The sequence below is a fragment of the Amblyomma mixtum genome, chromosome 6, assembly GCF_055824585.1.
Source record: "Amblyomma mixtum isolate Tamu chromosome 6, ASM5582458v1, whole genome shotgun sequence".
Classification (NCBI taxonomy): domain Eukaryota; kingdom Metazoa; phylum Arthropoda; class Arachnida; order Ixodida; family Ixodidae; genus Amblyomma; species Amblyomma mixtum.
In genome coordinates this window covers 114,605,576-114,628,353 of record NC_143017.1, presented here as the reverse complement: position 1 = coordinate 114,628,353, position 22,778 = coordinate 114,605,576, and the positions used below count along the sequence as shown (strand labels likewise).

The 22,778-nt window shown below is 45.3% G+C and overlaps 2 protein-coding genes across 4 annotated transcripts; both read left to right on the top strand.

The window, feature by feature from the left end:
* Nucleotides 1-101: 101 nt before the first annotated feature.
* On the top strand, nt 102-10,846 carry LOC149340104 (acetylcholinesterase-like). Of its 3 annotated transcripts, none has more exons than XM_089550661.1 (3): nt 102-605; nt 9,015-10,507; nt 10,678-10,846. In XM_089550661.1, the coding sequence occupies exons 2-3, from the start codon at nt 9,018-9,020 to the stop codon at nt 10,823-10,825; spliced, it is 1,638 nt and encodes a 545-aa protein (XP_089406787.1). In that variant the 5' UTR covers nt 102-605; nt 9,015-9,017; the 3' UTR covers nt 10,826-10,846. The 3 variants fall into 3 exon arrangements, with proteins under 3 accessions (XP_089406787.1, XP_089406786.1, XP_089406785.1); XM_089550660.1 differs by having other exon boundaries at nt 103-601; XM_089550659.1 differs by lacking the exon at nt 102-605 and adding an exon at nt 5,028-5,475.
* Nucleotides 10,847-17,465: 6,619 nt separating this feature from the next.
* LOC149340103 (acetylcholinesterase-like) lies at nt 17,466-21,902 on the top strand. The gene is made up of 3 exons (XM_089550658.1): nt 17,466-17,626; nt 18,921-20,410; nt 21,453-21,902. The coding sequence occupies exons 2-3, from the start codon at nt 18,924-18,926 to the stop codon at nt 21,598-21,600; spliced, it is 1,635 nt and encodes a 544-aa protein (XP_089406784.1). The 5' UTR covers nt 17,466-17,626; nt 18,921-18,923; the 3' UTR covers nt 21,601-21,902.
* Nucleotides 21,903-22,778: the final 876 nt, after the last annotated feature.

The following is a 22,778-nucleotide window of genomic DNA, read 5'->3' as shown; positions in this document are numbered from 1 at the left end:
AATCAACGTTGCCACCCAAAAGATTGCGCGAAAAGCGTAATCGATCACAAAAAGATAGAATACTTGGCTCTGATCTACTGAACGAAGCTGGAAGAGGCAGGGAACAATGTCGCCTTTCGTAGGTGGGCCTTTCCTAAAGATTTTGTCTCTGCTGGGAAGTCCGGAATTCCTCAACAATATTAGAAAGAAAGAAGACGCTGTCCTCTCCCCTTTCCCTTGCTGGAACTTGTGACGCTGCCTATCACGGCAGCATTACCAAGGCCGTTCACTCGCAAGCGGCGCACCTCAGAGCAGAAACCACCACCGCCACTTACCAGGCACAGCTGTCCTAAGCGCCGCATGAGCGGTAGCCGTGTTTCCTAATGTCGATTCTATCTGTACAAAAAGGTTTAGCTCCGTGAGAGCTACTACAACTAGTGCCAAGTGACTCCGTTCTGTTGAAGCATGGGATCGTGATGGACCCTTGAACCTCACCAGTGGCTTCCCGCGGAGGCCCTCTGACGACAAGTGCCCACATAACCACAGGAGAAGCCTCGAGCAACGTCGGCAGTAAAGACGTCGGTTCCTGGAAGGCGGGCTCAGTACGGACGAGCAAAAAGTGGTAGGTAAATGCGATCTCTACTGTCCCCACTCCGGGCTAGTTAAGCGAGTATCACGTCGCTTGAGTACTCCTGCTGCGTATGCACAGTCCGCGTTTTTTTTTTCTCATTAACTTTTTTAGCATTAATTACACATAAAAGGTTTATTTAGCGCTCATTTCACTCTCTTTCATTGGGGCAGCCAGTTCTTCGACAAGCCAAGCGCTGCTAACTCAAAGCCGTCGGCCAGCTACGAGGGCTAAATACGGCTATATACGAGTCGACGCTTGGCTTCAATGCGCCTAAAGGGTGATTAGAATTGAATAGCGAATAACGCCCCTTGTTTGCAAGGTTGCGGCATTTTCCCTTGCCTATTTCCTTTCTCTCCAAACCTTCTCACTTTCCCTCTGTCTCCCACAGTTGGTAGTCATGCCGGTGGCCCCACAGCTGCGGGAAAGAGGAAGAAATAAGTCAGTGAGAGTGAAAACGGCATTGGTTCAATAAGTGGCCAACCTTCTCGCATATTTGTACCTTAGTGGCTGAAAGCGTGCTGAGCGTCTGCCAACCTCCGACCCACACCTACATAACTGTTTTGGAAGCGAGCCCCATGCTTCCATTCTAGACAAATGACGCATTATTACTTTTATTTGCATCCAATTTTAAATGAGAATTGTCTTAGGATCAAGCGAGACTTGTCTTTGGTCTTTTTGGTTGTTCATTTTGAAAGTACAAAATACAGAGCGAGAAAGACGAGACGCAAAAGAGGTACTCAAGAAATACTAGCGCTGACTCTGGACTGGCTCGTTGGAGAAGCGATGAGATTCACACATATAGTCATCGGGTCCCGCGTGGCTTGTTTTGAAAAAAAAGTGCTCAACGTACAAGGAATAGCTTTGAGGACAGTTAGCGCTGACTCTGGACTGGCTCGTTGGAGAAGCGATGAGATTCACACATATAGTCATCGGGTCCCGCGTGGCTTGTTTTGAAAAAAAAAAGTGCTCAACGTACAAAGAATAGCTTTGAGGACAAGTTGTGTATTCAACAACTTGATTGTTAATTGTTATAGTAAAGGATATAGAAATCTTCTTATACTTTATTTTTCCGTTGTGTGCTCATGTGCGTTCTTCGCATATGCACAGGCACGTATTTTTCAAATTTAGGCCAGCTCAACGGGATTATAAATGTAACCCAGAAATTAGTGATCAGATTCCCGAAAAGAATTATATGCAGGCAAATGCGCAAGCCGCTACTACAGAACACTCGTAGCTGTCATGTTCGGCCACACCACCATAACACTCCCAGTGGTTCTGTGGGATGACAGTTGGCCAGTAATTGCTGCTTCGATGTGAAGCATATATTATGTTCCACACAGAATGTTTCAGTGAGGTGAATCCGATAGCTATATTGAGAAACCATCGTCGCACTTCTGATTAGTGCCTGAATTAATCCCCTCACGAAGAGTCACATAAAATTTCATCAAACACAGCTCAGGTAAGTAGAGTTACCATGCCAAAAATTATCGATTTTCTGTAACACTCTCACTGCGTCGCCCAATGGTAAACTGCATTCATATTGCAGGTCTTGTGCCGCTTTCATGAACTGCACTTAGAGGGCGAATAACTGAATCCCAAGGACTGAGAACAATAGAGCAGGGAGCGGCAGAAAGTTAGGTGGACGGATGATGTTAAGAAGTTCACAGGGATACGGTGGCCGCCGGTGGCAAAGGGCGGGGTTAATTGGAGAGAAATGGGAGAGACATTTGCCCTGCAGTGGGCGTGGTCAGGCTGATGATGAAATGATGATGATGATAATGAGTGAACACATCATCTAGACGTATATGGCGAAGAACATGCGCATCTGCTAAATTAAATCAAAAACTAGTAAAGTGCGGTCATCTTCTGCTATGTATCTTTTGCTCACACTGGCCGCGTTAGAAGACGCTGCTAGTTTCTGGCACAGGAGAGCTTGCCCAGATTAATTTTTATCGGCCCTGAACGTTCGTTACAATCGCTATTTCTATTCAGCATTCATTCAACCAAATATTTATCGCGTGTTATAAACAAGGGCTCGACTTCAAGGTTCATTACTTTAAATAAATTTGGCAGGCTTTTTTGTGTTTATTTCAGAACGCAATTTTCAGTTGTTGTTGCTTTTTTCAGCGAATAATATTTCACACAAATATGGCGTTTTTTCTCGGTGACATATGCGGCACCCTCGTGCGGTGAAAATCCTGCATAGTTTACTTCTGCTTGTTTGCTAGCAACACGTACCACTTGACAAAGAAATGGTCGCATATAAAATAATGCGATACGTAACGGCATTACCGCAAGAACATGTCAATGTAGAAATGAATTGGCCGGGCCATACAGGAAAAACACGTAAATAGACGATTATTTCTAAACACTGGCTTGCGCATAAACAGAAGTGAAAATAACATGCAAAGGAACACATAGATGCCCTTACATCGCTAATGCAAATGGAACCAGGTCTTTCTGTGATGTCGCATTCATGTCGGAATGACTATCTCGTTGGGATACATGAAAGTGTGCTGCTTACTTGTGAGACACTGCTCACTCATTCACTCCAAGAACGAACTGAAAGGAGAAAAACGTTTCACAAGAAGAAAGCCTCGGATTGGGAAGAAAGAAAACGTGACCGCGACAGTAATCCAGAAGGAGCCAGAGAACCTGGCCTCATGCAGTCCTCATGATGACGGCAGCTAACCTTCTCGAAATCCACCTTCTCGAATAACCTTCTCGAACCTTCTCGAAATCCAGAACATGGCATTTTTAGAGACGCTAGAGTAAGTTTACTCACTGGCGGTGGCTCGTTACCGTAATGAATATCACCAGTGTCTTTGCATGTCATGGAAAAAACTTCCCTAGCCAAGTAACGGTTCCACTAAGGGAATGATTGTCCGCAGGAGGCACTATACTAGTGAACAAATCTTGATGAGGAGGTACAATCCCTTTGTTTTCGCCCGGCGAGTGGCTAATGTAGTGGAGCAATGTCTGACAACGTGCAACTACACTTCTACTTGATCTAAGGATCTCGTTGTTTCACGCGGCTCCTGGCTTCCATACCTGTTTAGTTCTCTCCTGTGAAATTTATAAGCCCAGAGTGCACTTTTTTTAAACCGAAAAGACCCAGAACATCCTAGTACAGAAGAACAAGGCTTAGATTTTTTTTAATCAACATTAGCTGTGCCACAATTCTAGAATAAAAATCCTAATCTTAGCTGTAGACATTGCGTAACTCACTATCATTGCTTCGCAAAACTACGTGTGTGACATCTTGCCCAACTTGCTGAGTTTTTTTTTTTTTTTCTCTATACTTCTTTTTTTTTTCGGAACACGTTTGTCAGGATGGCAGTGACCTCAGTGGGATCATATATGAGATTTCCGGTTTAATCCGATACCTTGAGATGTGTGGTTTGTTCAAGTAATATTCAACCTCTTCTTATACGGCTATTTCCGGCGCAGCGATCTTCCCATTACTTATCATGCCTCCACTACCTGCCTCGGTTGCCACTTCCCACTCTGTTCTCTTCAACTAGATGTTGTATATTGTTGATAGTTATTTACATACTTCTCGTTTAAATGCAGGAAGACCATAACGCGCGAAGCCAACGTATGAACGCTCGTGCAGCTTGGCTACTTCTGTCATGCTCATTCGAACCTCTTGTTTAACTCTACGAACGAGCCAGACAAGATGCTGAAACTGCCAGCCGGGAACATTACGGCAGCCGCGCAGGCTGTCATCGAGTCCCTATATTAGTGGCTCTGCTATCTGCAGCATCGCCTGCTAATGAAAGGTTAAAACATACTGAGCGTCATAGATGAGTGATAAAGGTGTTGCGAGCCTACAACCATTGATCAAGAGTGACTAGAGGAAGCAGCACGAAAAGACGTGGACGGACACAGAAGCCAACCAGACCAACAATCCCAAACCACTAATCTGGTACTGAGCAATCACCCAATACTCGGAGATGGTTTCGCCGACGGAGCACTAGATAGCAGGCAGAGGAGAAGCGCTTTGGGACTGCTGTGTGAAGGAAAGCAGAGACATATCGCTCTTAAGGCAAGCTTGCTTCGTGAGATGACCCTAGCAGTTTCTTGACCCATCTGGAACTTAGATGAAATTGAAGAAGCCATCTTAATGCACTTTTGTCCACAGGAAATCGCAGCTGCTCACTGCTACAGTCTCGCTGAAAAGAAACGCGTGAATAATCTTCACGGGCTGTCTGTAGCCTCGGCGTGTTTCGCGTGCATACAGCGGTGTAGACAGCTGAAAGGGTTTTCCTTGTTTACCGGCTATTATAGGCGGCGACGGCCAACGCAACGTCGAATGCTTTCGAGCTCTTCCCAAAGTGCGCTGTCTGGCAGCGCTCCGCGACCTTGCCTCGCCTCACGCCTAAGCGAGGTCCAGCCATTGAGAGACAAGTCCCTATAGGTTCTTGAGCTCCAAGAATAGACAAGCTCATCCGACCGGCAAGTAGCCGCCGCTGGGCATCCGGGTTAGCGCAGAGCTTAGCAGCGGCGCATAGCGCTTTAGTAGATAACACCTTATTTCTTATTGGAACCAAGCCGAAAAGTTTATACTTTTCTTCTTCTTTTATAAACACTTCTTGCGTAATCGCATCGTTGCGGGAAGTCATTACGGATGATTCTCACTTCAGAAGGAGCCACGCGAAACAACGAAAAGAAACAAGCAGGTTCCACAGGGACGCCATTCTCAAGCGACGCTTCGGCAGAAGCGAACGCATCCCAGCTGCATGAAGCGCGGGCAAGGAGTTTCACTTCCCTCTTTGTAACTGCACGTGTTTTTGCGGATTCAAAGGGTGCTACAAAGCCTCATCATTACTTTAGTCGAGTCCTCAACGCCACCAATAACTCAGGTAAGCTTCCTCTGCATTTAAAATATGGGTTATGCTGGTCTCGTGATGTGAGTTTATTGAACTATCAGAAGTGTACAGCACTGAAAGCGGGAAAGGTTATACAAGAACGTAGTGCGCTTCGTTAATTGCTACGCCAGACAGAGCTCCCACGACGGTGGAAGGAAGAGAGGCTGTCGGACAGCGTAAATCAGTCGCTAGATACCCAATCATCGCTTTCCTTGTTAAAAAAGCCGAACCAAAAAGATCGGGCCGAACTTAATAGACTTTGAAATGTCTACAAAAGCTGATGTATTTTATTGGACGACGATATGACTGCTGTCCTCGTCTCTTGTAGCGCCAATCTGTGGTGAGCACAATAGACGGCAAAGGAAGATTAATGATAGGCAGCCACGACTGCTTCGTTGTTAGGCATGACTGTAAATACTATAGCGCAAAAGCCTCGTTATCCAGAAAATCCGGTGTCGACGTTGTTGTCGTCGGCGTGGGCGTTGTGAGCGAAAAATCTCGAGCATGGCTCTGGCAGGTGGTCACAACAAGGCAGGTGCGCAGCCTAGGTCACATGACCTTGCTGCGTCACCACTACCTGCCTACCGGATAGAGATCAAACTGCCTACAGTGGCAGGTGCACCCTTATAAAAATAGTCTATATACAGTCTATAGACTTCTTATAGACTCTATTGCCTTCCTATTGATATTTGTTTTTGTCTATTCATAATCAGTAGGCTTTCAATAGACAAAAGTCTACTAAAAGTGTATAGCCATAAATCTATAGATTGTCTATAGACTGTCTATAGCCTTTGTATTGCCTATGGACAAGTCTATCGGACTTGTCTATAGAGAGTCTATAGACTTCATAGGCAGAAGTCTATCGACAGTCTATAGACTGTCTAAAAAATTTTTTGCAAGGAATGGCAGTTACATTAATGGTTGGTAGCTCAGGAAAGCAACCTGGATCGCACAAGGCCAATCGTTGGGAGCACCTGGCATCGAGATGCAGGGGCGCCTCGCTTAACCGCTACACCACTTCGCCTGGAGTGGTATGAGGACTCCCAGCGATCTATTAATGTAAAGTATAGAATGACCTCCTGCATATGTGGGAATTAACCCATTGCGCTATCGCGACGTATACCATTAAGACTGAGCTTAAGTGTACCCTCCAGTTTTTGGATTCCGTCATGTATTTTTCTGCATAGGACTTCAAAAAACACGCTTGCATGTCTGTACTGAAGCTTGGTGAAAACGCGTTCTAAGGCTTTTGGAACTTTAACGGGGTCCTAGCCACGTCTGAAGGTGATAGAAACGAGACACCCAAATCTGAGTTGTTAGCTGTGCCAAATAATTACTCGGAATTTAATTTTAGTCTCCTTCTGCATCTCACACCTGTGAAATCTATAAAAAAGGATGCAAGGGGTCAAAAAAACAATTTCGCCCCCAGTTATTCAATCTTTACTGCTTGGATTGTTTCGAACCATTTGCAAGGTCATTCAAGAGCGATTTAACTCCCTCCAAACTCTCGAGGCCGTTCATTTCAAGTCAGATTTATGTGATTCACTTCGGCTCAGATATTCTTTGACGACCTACCGAAGAATTTTATTTTTAAATGCTTGGGGGGCTTATATAAGCCCATGTATTTTTTCGAGTAACGCGCAGGTGGGTGAGGACTGTTTCCGTACTTCCAGGTGGTGTACTACGCGTACTGAACGCGCTTAAAATTGAAGCGCCATTACCTTCGAGCGCACACACAGGTGTACATGTTTGTTTGTTTGTTTTTTGTTAAGTTTGGCACAAAAATAAAAACACAATGCACCGGTAATCAGCTGGGCGCTCGAATAATATCTGTTATTACGGAATACCCTTTTATTCCTTTCCTGTATTCATTAAAGTCTCTCCCTCCCTTCCCCCTCTTTCCGCGTCGAGCCCTTGGCTGCAGCGCCGTCACACACTACTGCATCAACTAATGGACACGCCGCTCTCCTTAAGCAGTTATCTTGCCTTTAACGCCAGTTGCATAAACATTGCACTTCCAGTCGAGTCCTTCTGGCAAGCGCCGCTAAAGTTGTCGAATGATGGTAACCAAAAGTGCTAAACTTTATGAGGTCGTCACTGACCGCGGGAGTATCTTCAGACAACCATGTAAGTCATTTATTAGGAATGTTCATTCGTTTCTTTCTTCATTTTACTTTTATAACAAAATGTGGTTTTATGGCACTCGTAACCATAGCGTCTTTTTTTTTTGGTAACGTGTCGTAGATTTTTTGCATTGCTTTACCCCTAGAATTTGCTGAAACATAGCGGTAATATCAGTAAGATTTATTTTTTAGGGCAAAATCTCTACTTCACCACCAAAGCCCCAAAACCCAGGCCACTGCTAAAGCCTTGACCTTGACCTTGAAAATATAAATAAAGAATAAAATATTGCAGCGACTACGATTTGAACCATGCTATCACTGCAGCCCATCATGCCTCGTGTTAAAGGGAAACACACTACCGAGCTGTACATTGCATATCATCGTCTTCATCAACTTTCATCTGCGGCATGAACATATCAACCTCGATCGAAGCTTAACATAAGTCTAATATCACCGCCAGACATACCGACGACCCGGCAAAGCAAAACTATGAGCCAATCAGGCTAAACACATTCTTTTGCACGTCTGGGTTTAACTACGTTAAAACCCTACCATTTTGTTATGTTAGTCAGCAAAAATTATTTAACCCTATCAGGTAACCGATTTAGCGGTATTTGCAGACGAAATCGTATGGTGTGGGGCGGAAACAAACTACACCTTGTAACGCTCGGTCACATATACTGGCTCTGATTTCAGAATGTAATTCAGCAACCACTATACACATCAAAGGAAGGGCTAATGACTGCTCTAGCGAGAAATAATTCGCATTGGTAGCTTAGGGTTAATATTACTTTGTATTGGTACACAACAGACTTAAAACTTAAAACTTCTCCCCCTAGCGTAAAATTACTTGCTTACAATTCACTGATTAGACCGAAACTCGAATACGCATGTGTTGTCTGGGACCCGTTTACTAAACACAATATCACCCGCCTAGAAAAGGTACAGAGAAAAGCTGTAAGGTTTATTTACTCTAAATTTTCCCCGTATGACTCACCCTCTGAAATAATGCAGGTTAATGGTATTCAATGTCTTGCACAACGAAGAAAAAATTTACGTTTGGAATTTCTTTACTTGCTTTGGAAACAAGAATTAGCTATTAACCCTGCCCCATATCTGTCGCTTTCAACGTCGTGGCATACACGCCACCATCATCCTAATTCTCTGACGCCGTATTTTGCACGAACAGATTTATTCAAGTTTTCATTTTTTCCTCGCACAGTAACGGACTGGAATGATTCTTTATTGCCTTTCCCCACACTTTGATGTTTACTAACTTTGTTATTATTGTTTTGTTTAGCATTTTACCCACCCTGCTTGGACCTGTATAAGGTTTGCAGTATTCAATAAAGAAAGAAAGAAAGAAAGAAATACGGTTCAACCCCTTATTTGCGTTTTTTTTATTTGCAGAAAATGCAGGTGGCGGTGTGGTTGCTCGTTTTCCTCTCTTTTCTGGGAGTCAGCATCCAACAGACATCGGACCTAATTGTCCCTACGACCACCGGACGGCTGCGGGGAATCCTTGTCCCTACTACCACGGGGTCTGTTCGTGCCTTCCTGGGGGTACCTTATGCGGAACCACCTGTGGGTGAAGCCCGTTTCAAGAAACCACAACCAAAAAGACCATGGGGAGCAATTTTCAACGCAGCGTCATTTCCGCCCATGTGTCCGCAATTACCTATACATTTTAACAACTACTACAAGGTTAAGAAGACTGACCCCACATCTGAAGACTGTCTTTTCCTCAATGTTTTCACTCCCATATCATACGACGACCGCCTAAAGCCGGTTGTCGTCTACATTCACGGAGGCTTCTTCTCACACGGTGGCATCTCTATGAAGGTCCATGACGCCTCAGAACTGTCGGCGAGAGGAGACCTTGTATCTGTTACCATCGCATACAGACTGGGTGCTTTCGGATTTCTCAGCATGGGCACTGAAGACGCGCCGGGCAACATGGGTCTCCACGATCAAGTCCTGGCGCTGCGCTGGATAAAAAACAACATCCGGGCTTTCGGCGGAGATCCCGACCGGATAACTCTGGTCGGTCAAAGCGCTGGCTCTTTCTCTGTGGGTGTTCACCTGATCTCTCCGAAAAGCAAGGGGCTCTTCCGCCGCGCCGTCATGCAGAGTGGAAGTCCCTTCACAAGCACCCTCATGAATAGGAAGGCGGACGCTACTTACGGTGCGGGGGAGCTGGTAACGGCTCTGGGCTGTCCCCAGGCAATGATGCGAGGAGGCAGCACCGAGGCAACTGTCAAATGCCTCCGCTCTAAAGATGCCGCGTCCATACTGAACGCGACGGCTGGCTTCACAATCGAGGGTTTGGACGGCTTTTTGCCTGTTATAGGAGGTGACCTCCTGCCCATCAAGCCTATGCAGGCCTTGAGAAACAAAAGGCTGAACGCTCGCGAGCTGTTGGCTGGCATATCTGAAGCCGAAGGAGACGGCCTCATCCACTTTGTAGCAAGACGATTCTACAATGAAAATGACGCAGCCGACATCAGCAAGAAGTCGATGATTTTTGTTGCGAGGGGAATGATGATCACACTGTTGGGAATCGATTCTAAGCGAGCCGTCGACCGTTATTTCGCTGGCTCAGAAGTTCAAGACGGTACGGATGCTCTCCACGCTGCTGCTGACCTTATTGGTGATAACCAGATTGGTTGCCCAACGTTAGGCTTCGCCAGGAGGTTTGTCAGTCCGGACACGACAGTCTTCGTGTACAAGTTTGCGCACCAGCCTTCCAAGATAAGCTGGCCAAAGTGGGTCCGCTCCACACACACTGACGAAATCCCATTCGCCTTAGGGTCCATATTCAAGTTGGAGCCGGACGTCTCGATCGACGATGCCAGGGCAGCGGAAAACTTCATGGAGATCATTTCTTCGTTCAGTCGCACTGGGTGAGTCATGTTACTGTCAGACATTTGATTTTTTTTTTTCAAATCAGCCCTAGAAGTTGTATAGTTACTGACAAATGATTCGTGAGAAACTTAGAAAGGGCACTATGCTGTGATGTGCAGCACAATATATGCACATTCTGAGGCATGATCCTCTTTCATTGCTCTTGTAGGGTTCCGCGTGTCAGCGACAGGACACCGTGGCCGAAGTTCGACCAGCAGCAGCGATACATGAGCATCGAGAATAAGGGCAACTTTCCGAGCAAGCAAATTCTCCGGTCTACTTGCGATATGTGGGAAAAAGTGCGTCCTTACGAATAAACTGGTGTTAGCGTCCACTGAGTACGATGGTCGGGTCAAATTTATTCGCAGCGAAAGTTTCCTTTACATAATGTCTCCATAACAAAACTCGTCAAACTTGAGGGTGTGTCATTGCTTTCAAAGTAGCTGGGGATTAAAGGGAGAACTATTATTCCATACATGCATCTTAAAAATCCTATTGATTTTGATTTCAGGTACCGTAAAAAAAAAGCCGGCTCAAGCCATTAACAATACGGGCACTAAGTTCAAAAGTTCAGACAACAAAAAAATATGAAAGATGTTCGCTTAATCGACTATTGAAGTATTTGTGGAAGAATGTGTGATGACCAGAAAAAAAAAAGCTTATTCGGCAATCTAAGTCAAAAACAGGCCTGGCTGTTTTCTTTTTCGCGCTTTTGTTTGTTTCATTCATAACAAAATAAAAGCTCCGTAAATTCAAAACATTATGTATCGACGCTAAGATATAGCTGTCCGTGTCAGTGCCTCTGCCAGAGAAAAACTGAAAAGCACTTTGAAACCAGCTAACTCACACCTATTTTACTGAGTGGGAAGGTAATATATGTAAGCCAAGAGAAGTAGGGATAAAGAGAGAACAAATACACAAACGTTCAATGGCATTAACGAGAATGTGAGAAAATTTATTACTCAGCTTGAACATGAGAAGTACTGTCTCTTAAAGTCTAACATATATAGCTTTCACTGCTACCATGGTGGAGCTTTGGCATCTAAGTATATAACGACTTGTAAGATACGAGCACATACAGTGTCTCCAACGTAATGTGAGGACAAGGTTCAGAAAAACATATTGCATTTTGCAGGAATCGCATTCTGCCTGCGCTGTTAAATGTAATCTAAACCAAACGGGGGCAATATATTTTGCTTCACATGAACAATGCATTTGATAAAAATTAGCTAACTGCTATACAAGTGCCGGTCTACGAAAAATTTCAACGGACCAGGAATCGTAGGGTGCCAAGAAAGAATGGCACAAAAAGTACAAATCTAACATCCCTAAGCATACTTCCTTCACGCTTTCTCCAACATTTCAACCAACACAAACTGCCCTATCGACCGGGCACGTATTCAGGTTATTCTGTATTATTCTGCCACAGGTAGTTCAGGTGACAGACGTGTCGGCCGTCTACGACCTATATCCCCGCGAAGGCAATGCGTCGTTGTTTATTTCACAGCTCCTAGTGCACCAGTTATTGTGTTGTGCTATTTTGGCGAACCACGTCGCATCGTGAGTAGACAGCCCCCGCCATGACAAGGAGTGGGTGATCTTCTGCACCAGTCTGTGAGCTGCTCACCAGACGCAAGGTACGACTGAGTGAGAACGAAGCTGATGGCAGTTTCGCTAGCCGTTTTGCACCAGATCTGAGGTCGTGTTCACAATGCCCTTAGCACGTTAGTTAGATCCACGACTAAGCTGCACTAGTGTTGTCACCGATCACGACAACCAACACGAGACCAACCAGTTATCCTTCACCCCTTTGTAAGTCACGTACTCATAATATTCGCACAAAACGGCGCATAAGACTCCCTTCTGCGTGATACTCAACGTTAGTCAGCGCGCTCATCAAATGGGCGACGCAGTGCGTGGACAATGCCGCAGGGCCAAGCCGTGTTGTAATGCAGAAGGGCTGCATGCCACAGAGCGAGCGTCAAATCTATCATCTCTATACGCCCGAGCTCAATGAGGTTTTACGTGCGGTCCAACAGCAGGTGAAGTACTTAAGAGCACGAGCGGGATGTGTGTCAGAATCTTTCCAAAAGCGCCCATTGAAATTATAACGTCAAGCCCATTTCTTCGGTGAATGCCAAAGCCAGCATCCTTGGGCTTAAATGGCTAGGCTGTGCGAGCGTATTCATAACCAGGCTCGTGCGCGGGAGAGCCTTTCGAGTCAAATCAAGAGTGCGTTAGCTTTTTCGCGTTACATAAGGTTTATCGTCACCATCTACGAGATCGTCGGCGGCATTGCGAGTGCCCTTGCACTCGCGTTGCGCATGCGGAGCCGCTGATAGAGCTAGAAGACCCTGTAACAGTTACTGCAGAAAAAAAAAAAAAGAAAGAAACCCTCATGCATAAACAGAGCCGGTCAGCACGTGCTTCAAGTCGGGCTGCTGCCTTTTCTTTACCGTACTGCGGACAAGCGAGGCAGCGCATTTGTTTTATCCGACCTCTAAACGACTACAAGGTGAAGGAGCCATATCTCACACATCATGATAAGGGATCACTCGCCTCAAGCTCCCGCCCTTCTGTGTGTCCTTTTTTTTATTTTGAAATTTATTTGAATGGCAGCCTTGCACATCTCCTTTGTTGCTTAACTGGATACATTTCTTTTCCATCCAAAGAGAGCACTTCTTCTTGCACAGTAACGCGTTAGGTTTCGCGATGATTGCTCATGCAGGTCGGTACACTTCATTACCACAGTACTCCGTGGCTCTAAACAGTGCGCTGCAGCGTGGCCTTGCACCTTATCAGCTAGAAGAGCTATAAAAGCAGAGTTCACGTAGCTACCACAAAATGTTAATACATCACGAGTGAATAGCTACAGGAAGTGGCTTCTTAAACTATATTTGATTCAATAGTGGCGCCCTAAATTATCAGCTTTTCAGTGCAACATGCACGTTCTTGTTTTTGTAATATCTCATCTTAGTGCTACTCGTACATGTTTTGAGGCACTAAGAAAACCTACATTAAACACACCAGGGAAGTCCTAGGCTGATGTGAACTAATTTGTTTTAGCGTGCCCGCGTTTTTTGTGCAGAGCATGAGACGCGCCTCGAAACGCTGAGGAGACTGCACGTTCCCATGGACGACGCCTCACGCATTGTGTACCCTTACGGCTCCCGAAGTGAACGGCGGTTAGTGCCACAATCACTATTTAAGTTTTTATAGCACACTTGACTTAAGCAACACTGGTAGAGACGCAATTGCTTAAATCAGTGACTCAGGCGCAGTAACTGCCAACAGGCTGCTGTGAGGCTAATCCTGCCTGAGCGTTTACAACACCGCAACCATGTTCGCCTATGCATAACATTTTTTTTTTTTTAACAGAGGCGTGACCCGCCTTCAGACGCCAACCGCACGAGGTAGGAGAGAGGAAGAAAAAAAAACAACTAGCATAGGCACGTGGGTGATGGCCATCTCGACGAGACCGTGTCTTCGCCCTTGTGCTGCGTATAGCCAGACGTGTGATCAGCATCTCGCTTTGAGCGCTGCTCTCAAGGTTGCTCGAATGAAAGGCTACGTTCCCCGTAGCCTCGAGCTGTTCAGTCATAAGCGAGTCCATGAAGACGGCTCATGCAAGCCCGTTCCTTGCGACCCCAGCCTGTCTCTATCAAGATACAAAGACGTCTAATGGGATAACACATCTTGACTTTAGTCGTAACTTTGTGGGCTATTGAGGGGAAGCCTCTGCGTTAACCTTCCGCCATCAACATCTAAAGAGAGGAGTTATCAGTAGTGTAAGCAGGCTTGCAGAAAAGCACGATCTGAGTGGCGATCTCTATTCATCATCTTTTTCTTCTCTACAAAGCGCAGACTTGGACTCAAATCGAAGCAAAACCGGATCAGCTGCTCATGGTCTATAACTTCATTCTGATGTCATCTCTGCCAATACTCCAACCTCAAATCCTCGAACGTTAATCCTTCTTAGCGCTCATAGTGCTCATAGCCCCACCGCCATAGAAGAAAAGAACAGTCTCCCCGAAACCGTTGTTACAGAGTCTAATCCCTCCAAATTTAAGCAGCTACTAACTGACCATTTGAACCTGAAATAGCCACTTTTCCTCAGGCTCGTCTCCCAGCAATCCGATTTGCTTGTACTATTCCGTCATCCCCTATTTTTTTTCCTCTCCGTTTTCGTCACTTTTGTTTTATGTATTTCATTTTCCCGTTCAGTATTTATGGCTACATGGTTCTTTATGTTTTTTTTTGTGTACCTGATGTTTTCTACCGAATTTGTTATTCTTACTGATGTTTGTGTTACCTTTTCATTGCTTTGTTTTTGAGTTTATGTATGACCTTTTTACACCGCTGTCTCCCACCCCCCCTCCTTTTGTAATGTCCCTGATGAGATCTTTAAGGAAAAAGTAAAAAATGATGATGATGATGATTATGATGATGATGATGATGATGATGATGATGATGATGATGATGATGATGATGATGTGGTTGACATAGTGGCAGTGGTTGTGGCAGCCGGGTGCAAAAGGAAACGTCGATGGACCAACAGTTATAACTGACCAGAGCTTCCCTGTCAAAAGTGCCCAGCTTATTGACCCTATTTCTTGTTGTACGGCTTCCGCCTCTGCAAACGGTACTACAAAATTCAACGATGTCGAAGGCGTATCAGCAACTTCCATGTCCCCATCCCTATGTGGCGGTTGCTTACAAAAGCATCGTTTAAAATAATGATAATGGCAACAAGCACACTTGTAGACCTATATTTTTGAAAATGATGTTGATTTTATGATTGCGCATAATTTGGTTTTTCGGTGTGTTCTCTGTTTGTTCGAAAAAAATTCATTGCGCAACTGTGACGAGATTCTAGCTCTCAATATCCACAGCGCAAAAATTACTGTAGTGTTACTATACTTTTCCTTAAAGCCTAATTTGTCTGCCACAACCTCTTGCCCTGCTTTAGCCAATCGGTTCACTGAGAGATCGAAGTTTGAATCTGGGCCCTGAGGTCGCATAGTTTCTTGCATAGTTACTGGGCAGAAATGTATACCCATGAGTGTTCACCTATTGTTGCCATTCCTTTCTTCACTCACTCACCCTCACTTGCAAGCCGCAGCTAACGATCCTTCCCCTTCAACTACCTGGCATATTCGTTTCTGAAACGTAATAGCGGATGCTTTATTTTCTTTTTTGCAGCAGCAGCAGCAGCAGTGGCAAACCCCGACAGAAATCAAAGCAAACAAAGTAATAAGTCGCTGAAATATTGACTCTACGTAGTATTCACATTTGGAGGTGGAGCTCAAGTCTTTTTTATCGACGAGGAATGGACCATTTCAGAGTATCGGCGCTGATTTTAACATTTCAAGATTCGCAGATAGAATTTCTTACATCAACGTCGATCCAAATAACTGCAGCGACCCTGAGCATCTTGTCTTAGAGTTCGATTCTGCGTCTAAAGAGAGAATGTAGCAAGAAAAATAAAAAATAAGGAACTTGAATGCAAAACTGAGTAATAATTAGGTGGTTGTCAGTTCCCGCAAAGTGGCCGCGGAATTTCTTTTTCTATTTCTTGAACATCCCATAGGTGTTAAACGCAAGGGAAGTATCCTATGTTGTTCCCCCAATCTACACGTGAGCCTCTGTTGGCATGCCAAGAGATGTTCAGATTAGATAATGTGTTTACGAAGGGAGCATACGTAGGGCTTAATGCGTAGAGACGTGCCATGCATACTCATCGCCGTTCACAAATACGCTGCTGTTAGTGCCTACCGATGCTTTCGGTTCCAGCCACTCACCCTCTGGGGCACAAAAGAATGAAATGGCAAAGGTAAAAGAGGAGCTTACAATCTTACGGTACATTCTTTTCTTCGTCATGTGGCTGACGCTGGTCACACCGATCAGTCGCTTCTTTTTTCGCACTAGGCAGCGCGTTGAGCTTCACTCGCTGCATCTATAAGCTCCCTTTCGCTGTTCAAGTGCCGTAATTCTCGCTCGCCATTCTGCGGCACTCGCCACGGAGGCTTTCGCCTGTTTTCGCCTGTTCCTGAGGGGCAGAAGTAGCCATAAAGCGAATGACATGAAGCCCGCGTTTATGCTGAACCGGTTTCCTTCTCTGTGGCTCTGCGCTGTTTTTCTTAACACTGCCTCCTGGCAACTGGACTGATTCCAAGTTGTCGTAAAGATCTCTGCGCTTTTCTCTTGCAGAAGCTAATTCGAAGCAATCTACATTCGCTAGCAAACGTTTATCTGATCAACACTTAGAAATATTTTTATGCAGTCACCCAAGCCAGTCGCCTTAAAATGGCTGCAAGTAAGAGAGCGCATGTATGTTCCATCCACTGATTTTATACCAGGTGACAGGGTCACAAGGTGGAGCTACAAAGAAAAAAATTTATTTCCGAGCACAGGCAACACGTAAACCTTTCCCGCCAACTGTACTTTTACTACCTTTACCCCAACCAGTGCATCTACAAAGGGTTAAAATAACTGGCTTTTTAGGTGACTGTCATAGTAGAGGCATAAATTTTGAAGACGTAGGCGTCTTCGTCAAACAGAAAACCTAGACAGTTTGTATTTTTTATCGCGCTGCAAGAAACTACTTCGAACGCTGCTGCATTTGGTGCGTATAAATATTTGCCAAAAGGCCAGAGCTCGAACGTTCCAAGATATATCAGCGCTATGCTAATCCCGCATTTCTCGAGTGCATATCGGCAGAAGGCAAAAACCAGTTCGACATCCTGGGTTCCGATACTCTATTCGGGCGTGACAAAAGAAAAATGTGCCCTTGTTTTCGCTTCGTTTTTATTTCCTGGTTGTTCGGGTCCTCTCGTACCGCCGGTTGCGAAATCACATGATATCAGGACACCATTATAACATCCTCACCCTCTAACGATCTGACGCGTGCGAAGGTGGGGAAGCATAAAAACACGCTCAAGGACGTTGAGAGGGTCGGAAGCGAAGGCTTGCAGCTCGCCAACAAAGTACAACCGATTGTAACGGGAAACGCGGTATTTACTTTCGGTTCTCAACGACAGCGGCCAGGATACAACTGAAGTGGACTGCACAGCGACGGGAATAGTCTCCTTCCAAAACAGCCGCGACACAAACTTCAGGTGAGGTTGCTCCTCATGCAAATGTTACATTAAGTTTTCTCGTAATGCCGCGGGGTGTCATGCAGGCAGTTCTGTCGTCATAATGCATGCAGTGTTGTCATCAGTGCCTGTCTGTTTTCTTTTCTGTGTTCTAATCTTTACGCCTTACGAATACCGTTAATGCAGACGCGCAGGAACAATGTTTTAATGATGGAAGATAAAATTTTCAGAAGTGGCCAGAAAATTAAGGACGGACCATCACGCGTAGTAAAAGAAAATACTGAGGTAATTTGGGAACAGTAAACGCAGAATGTTTTGTTCACTGAGTAGTTAATGAGATGTCCTCAAGAGTTTGTAGCACACGCTTTGCCGCATATCTGTGCATATCTGGGACATTGCAAGTTTGTTTGCTGGCTATTCGCAGGAGTGTGTTCGTAGTCTTCACGAAGGGCATTGTAAATATTCAGAGAACAGGCCACCGAATACTCTCCGCTTCTTTTACTCCTCTTGATTAACCTTCGGTGCAACATGTGTACGTACGAAAAACTAGTAGGCCGCGCGTATATTACAATGCTCAGTTGTCTCTTACGCGTTTTCAAAAAATGAGTCGGCCTTATAACCGTTGGAGGTCGGGGAGTACTCGCCGCGCTTCCACGCATAGTAACCTTAACTAGACTTATGTAGCAATAGGGGCGCTCTGAAGAGCCTCTCAAGCATTCCGCTTTCTGAAAATCAGCTTCTTGCTCGTAGCGGCCAGTCAGCGGCCAGACAAATCCGAAGTTTCGCGCGCTTCGCTATGAGATAATAGCAGTTTTTATTTGAATATGTGTCCTACTGCTTGTGTGTTTAACGAAACATGCGGACTGCTACGCTGTACCATGTCTTTAGAGACTCGTTTAACACTGAGCGTGGAGAAAGTTCGTGTGGGGGAAGGTCATGAGCATAGAGAAAGAGCGATTTTTATGTGTTGCTTAAAGCATTGATGATTTTGGGGGCTAACTCATTATCGTTATATGTTTATGTGATCTCAGGCCACTTTTTAAACACGCATTGCTTACCTAATGAGTGGCCAATGTTACGAGTACAGGACACCGGAGTGTTGGAGAGTGAGATTCTTGTCTCTCTTGTAGAGTTATTAAGCTTGAATAATTATTAATTTTGACAAAGCTTGATTAAGCTCGATTAAGCACAGTGTGAATACAGTTTCAGCATACTTGGCATAATGCAGGGCGCTTGCATTGATCAACTGGGAGCATAGCATGTTCTCTCCTTTCGAACACTCAAAAATAATAATTCTTCCCGCGTTTCTTTTCAGAACATGCGAGTCACTGCATGGTCATGCGTGGTCTTCGCTGTCCTGGGTGCGAGCAGGCAAACAGATTCAGATGTGACCGTCAACACAACTACGGGGCGCCTACGAGGAACGGTTGTCCCTACAAATAACGGACAAGTGCGCGCTTTCTTGGGAGTTCCGTACGCAGAGCCACCAGTAGGGCCGGATCGTTTCAAAAAATCGAAGCAAAAGCGACCATGGCAGGGAGTATTCAATGCAACCTCTCTACCTCCTATGTGCCCGCAGCAGCCCCTAAATTTCAACAACTACTACAAGGTCACGAACAATGATCCTACATCGGAAGACTGCCTTTTCCTCAATGTCTTCACGCCGCTGAAACCCAAGTCATCCCTAAAACCCGTTGTCGTCTATATTCACGGCGGCTTCTTTTCCTATGGTGGCGTTTCTATGAAGGTCCATGATGCGTCGGAACTTTCAGCCTATGGAGACCTAGTTGCTATTACCATTGCTTACCGGCTCGGTCCACTTGGGTTTCTCAACATGGGAACTGAAGATGCTCCGGGTAACATGGGCCTTCACGACCAACTGCTAGCTCTACGCTGGATAAAAGACAACGCAGAAGCTTTCGGCGGAGATCCTGAGCAAGTTACTATAATCGGCCAAAGCGCCGGCTCATTCGCCGTTGGTGTTCACTTAGTATCACCGGCAAGCAAAGGACTTTTCCGTCGCGCAGTGATGCAGAGCGCTAGCCCGTTCACAAGTACGCTCAGCAATAGGAAAGATCAAGCTAGCTACAGAGCACGCCTTCTGGCGGAAACCCTCGATTGCCGTTCGAGGGATGAGGAAGACGTTAGTACTTCAGAAATGGTGAAGTGCATGCGTTCTAAAGCCGTCGCGGATATCTTAAACGCCTCTTCAACTTTTACTACTGAAGGTTTGGACAGTTTCTTTCCAGTTGTAGGAGACGAAATCATACCCATGCAGCCCGGATTGGCACTGAAAACCGGGAATGTGAACGCACATGATTTACTAACAGGCGTCTCTAAAGCTGAAGGGGATGGTCTTCTCGACTTCGTGGCCAAGAGGTTTCGCGACGACGAGGATGTTGACATCGAGAAAAAAGCGATGATCTTCTTCGCTAAAGGAATTATGATCACACTGCTGGACATCAATTCGAAGGAAATCATCGACCACTATTTCGGGGGCGCTCACGTTCAGGACGGCGTCACTGCCGTTCACGCAGCAGCTGACCTCTTGGGCGACAGCCAGCTGGGATGCCCCACAGTGGGATTTGCCAAAAGAGTGCTGGGCACGAACGCAAGGGTCTTCCTATACCAGTTTTCGCAACAGCCATCCAAGAATGGATGGCCGGAATGGGTTCGCCCGACGCACACGGATGAAATTGCATTTGCTTTGGGATCGATATTCAAGCTGGAAAACGACGTGCCTCAGCAGGACGCTGAAGGTGCAGAGAACTTCATGCAGATTATTTCTACGTTCAGCCGAACCGGGTAAGCCGATGACACTCTGCATTCACCAGTATCAAAGAGCCATGAAAGCACCCAAGCTTAGATGTACAAGTCCCACAATCAAATAGTTAATTGGTGGCAGGAGTGATAGACTGTTAATATTTATGTTTTCATTTGCAAATAGAGAATGCTATGTTTAGGTAGTCTTATGGACAGGTGAGCGAGCAGCGACGCGTTTTTGCGTTGTTATCGCTTAACTACTGGCACCCCACGTTTCGTGTGCTATTGCAGGATTGTCATCTGCCCTTTCCTCTTTGTCATAAGTGGCACGCAACTGTACGAACTTATTGTTTTCAGAGCCAAGTATGTTTCGGGACACAAAACGACGTGAATATTTAGTTTAAATCAGCAAAGAAAAAATTCCTGCATTTGGCTAAATACCAAGCATCACCTGTAGCTCACAGCACCGCTAACTATTTATTCTCAGACAGATAAGAAACAACAGAGCTCAAATCTTACGTGCAGCTGTCGTAGGAGTCGCGATAAAAGGGCAGTTGCACTTGACAGAACGTTACATTTCGCCTGGCCTGTAACTCCAGCCAGCGTGAAGCACTCAGCTCAAAGCATTACGACGGCTTTCCTTGGAAATTTTTGTTCACTTATCGACTTCAAAGCTCATTTTTTAGCTTAGCTGCTCTGAATGCCAACCTGACCCGTTAGCACTACCTCAGCGAGTTCTTTATTGTGCTCTGTAACTCTGCACTAGCTTTAAGTCATTTTGTAGGCAGCAGGCAGGAATAAGACTTCTGCAGAAATTAATCAGAGTGATACAAAGTTCTTAGCTTTCAATACTTAAGATTTTATCCCTTTTACATATTCTCAATACTCAAATTCAGATTAGGTCGCACATTATAAACACAAAACTGACTCGTGCTATGGTCTTCATACTCACTACAACACATTTTTCTTTTTCTGTATGAAAAGATCGCTAAGGGGTTAAGAGTTAATTCAGGCCTCCACCGCAAAGCATCGCCGGAGACAATGCAACACTTGCATTTCTTTTCTTTTTTTTTTTGTATTCCAGGGTGCCGCAATTGAGGGACAACACAACGTGGCCAAAGTTCGACGAAAAACAACAATACATGGACATTTCAAAGGATGGCAACGTCGTCAAAACACACTTCCTTCAGTCTGAATGTCAGCTGTGGGAGAAAGCACGCCCGTACGAGTGAATTGCGCTCTCAAAGTTGAGTGAAGGAGCCCTCGACTGACTGTTTCTACAAAGACTACAACTGTTTCTACAACTGAGATGCCGGCTGATGCGACAGAAATATAGTGAGTCCGGTCAGGCAGAAAGTACGCCGGCATGAACTTCTCAAGAAACATGTCTACTGTGAACTGTCCTCAGAGAAAATCTGAGGAAAACCTTCGTGCGTTTGCGTTTGTTCGTGGGTGTTTTATGTTCGCATTTGTACATTCGCGTTTCTGGCGGCTTATGAAGCTCTAAAAAATAAATATGCACAACCTGCGGAGACTTTTTTTTTTACTTTATTCCAACAACAGTGCAGATTTTTGGTTTTTTGTTGTTGCTTTTCAAGTTGGAACGGCAACAAAAAATTGGAAGGGATGCTTAACCTACGCTTAACAAACCTAACGCGAAGTGATAAGCTTCACAGTGCACTGACACTGCACAAAGATGTACAAGGCCGTTAAATATAAAAACACACACCCAGTTGACGCAAAAAGATTTTTTTTTATTTCTTTACGAAAGTTGAGAACGACATTTGGGTGCTATACTGCATGAGTAAAACAAGTTAGAAAACGGGATAAACAGGATTGTCACACATAATTTTTGAGTAATCATGAATTGAATGCCTAAATTTTTCTCTCCTTTATATTGGAAGAACCTGTATATTCATATCGAAAGAGACATGTCTCATATAAAACACACCATAGTGTTACGTCTATGAAGAGGTTATTCCAACCACGCAGAAGATGAACAGAATGAGGCAGAGGTGTCTCGTGCAGACTCATCAAGCTGCTGTAGCTGGTTTCAGTCGGCCGTTCCGGTCTCAATAAACACCTGCTTGCAATATCTGCTTGCTGGAAGGTGTCGGGTATGCAAGTCACCCGAAGACGGATGCTCAGCTTGAATTTCGCCGGAGTCGTCGCCTTGCCGGCCTGCCATCTTCTGCGCTCATGATGTCCCTGGACGGCGACCCTGCCACGTCCGTGCCCGGCAGGTCGTGGCAGCATTAGCGTAATCCACGTTCTTTCGCGGGCTCAACCAGATTCGACGTGGACGAGTGGCTTACCCACTACCAGCGGGTGAGCCGCTACAATAAGTGGGACTCCTCCGTCCGGCTTTCCAACGTCCTGTTCTCTCCTACCGACACGACCATAACGTGGT

Bases quoted from the DNA above. Each gene is read 5' to 3' on its own strand.
- LOC149340103 (XM_089550658.1), top strand. From the start codon at position 18,924: ATGCGAGTCACTGCATGGTCATGCGTGGTCTTCGCTGTCCTGGGTGCG. The intron at 20,411-21,452 runs GTAAGCCGATGA...TTTGTATTCCAG, and splicing joins TCTACGTTCAGCCGAACCGG to GGTGCCGCAATTGAGGGACA.
- LOC149340104 (XM_089550661.1), top strand. From the start codon at position 9,018: ATGCAGGTGGCGGTGTGGTTGCTCGTTTTCCTCTCTTTTCTGGGAGTC. The intron at 10,508-10,677 runs GTGAGTCATGTT...TTGCTCTTGTAG, and splicing joins TCTTCGTTCAGTCGCACTGG to GGTTCCGCGTGTCAGCGACA.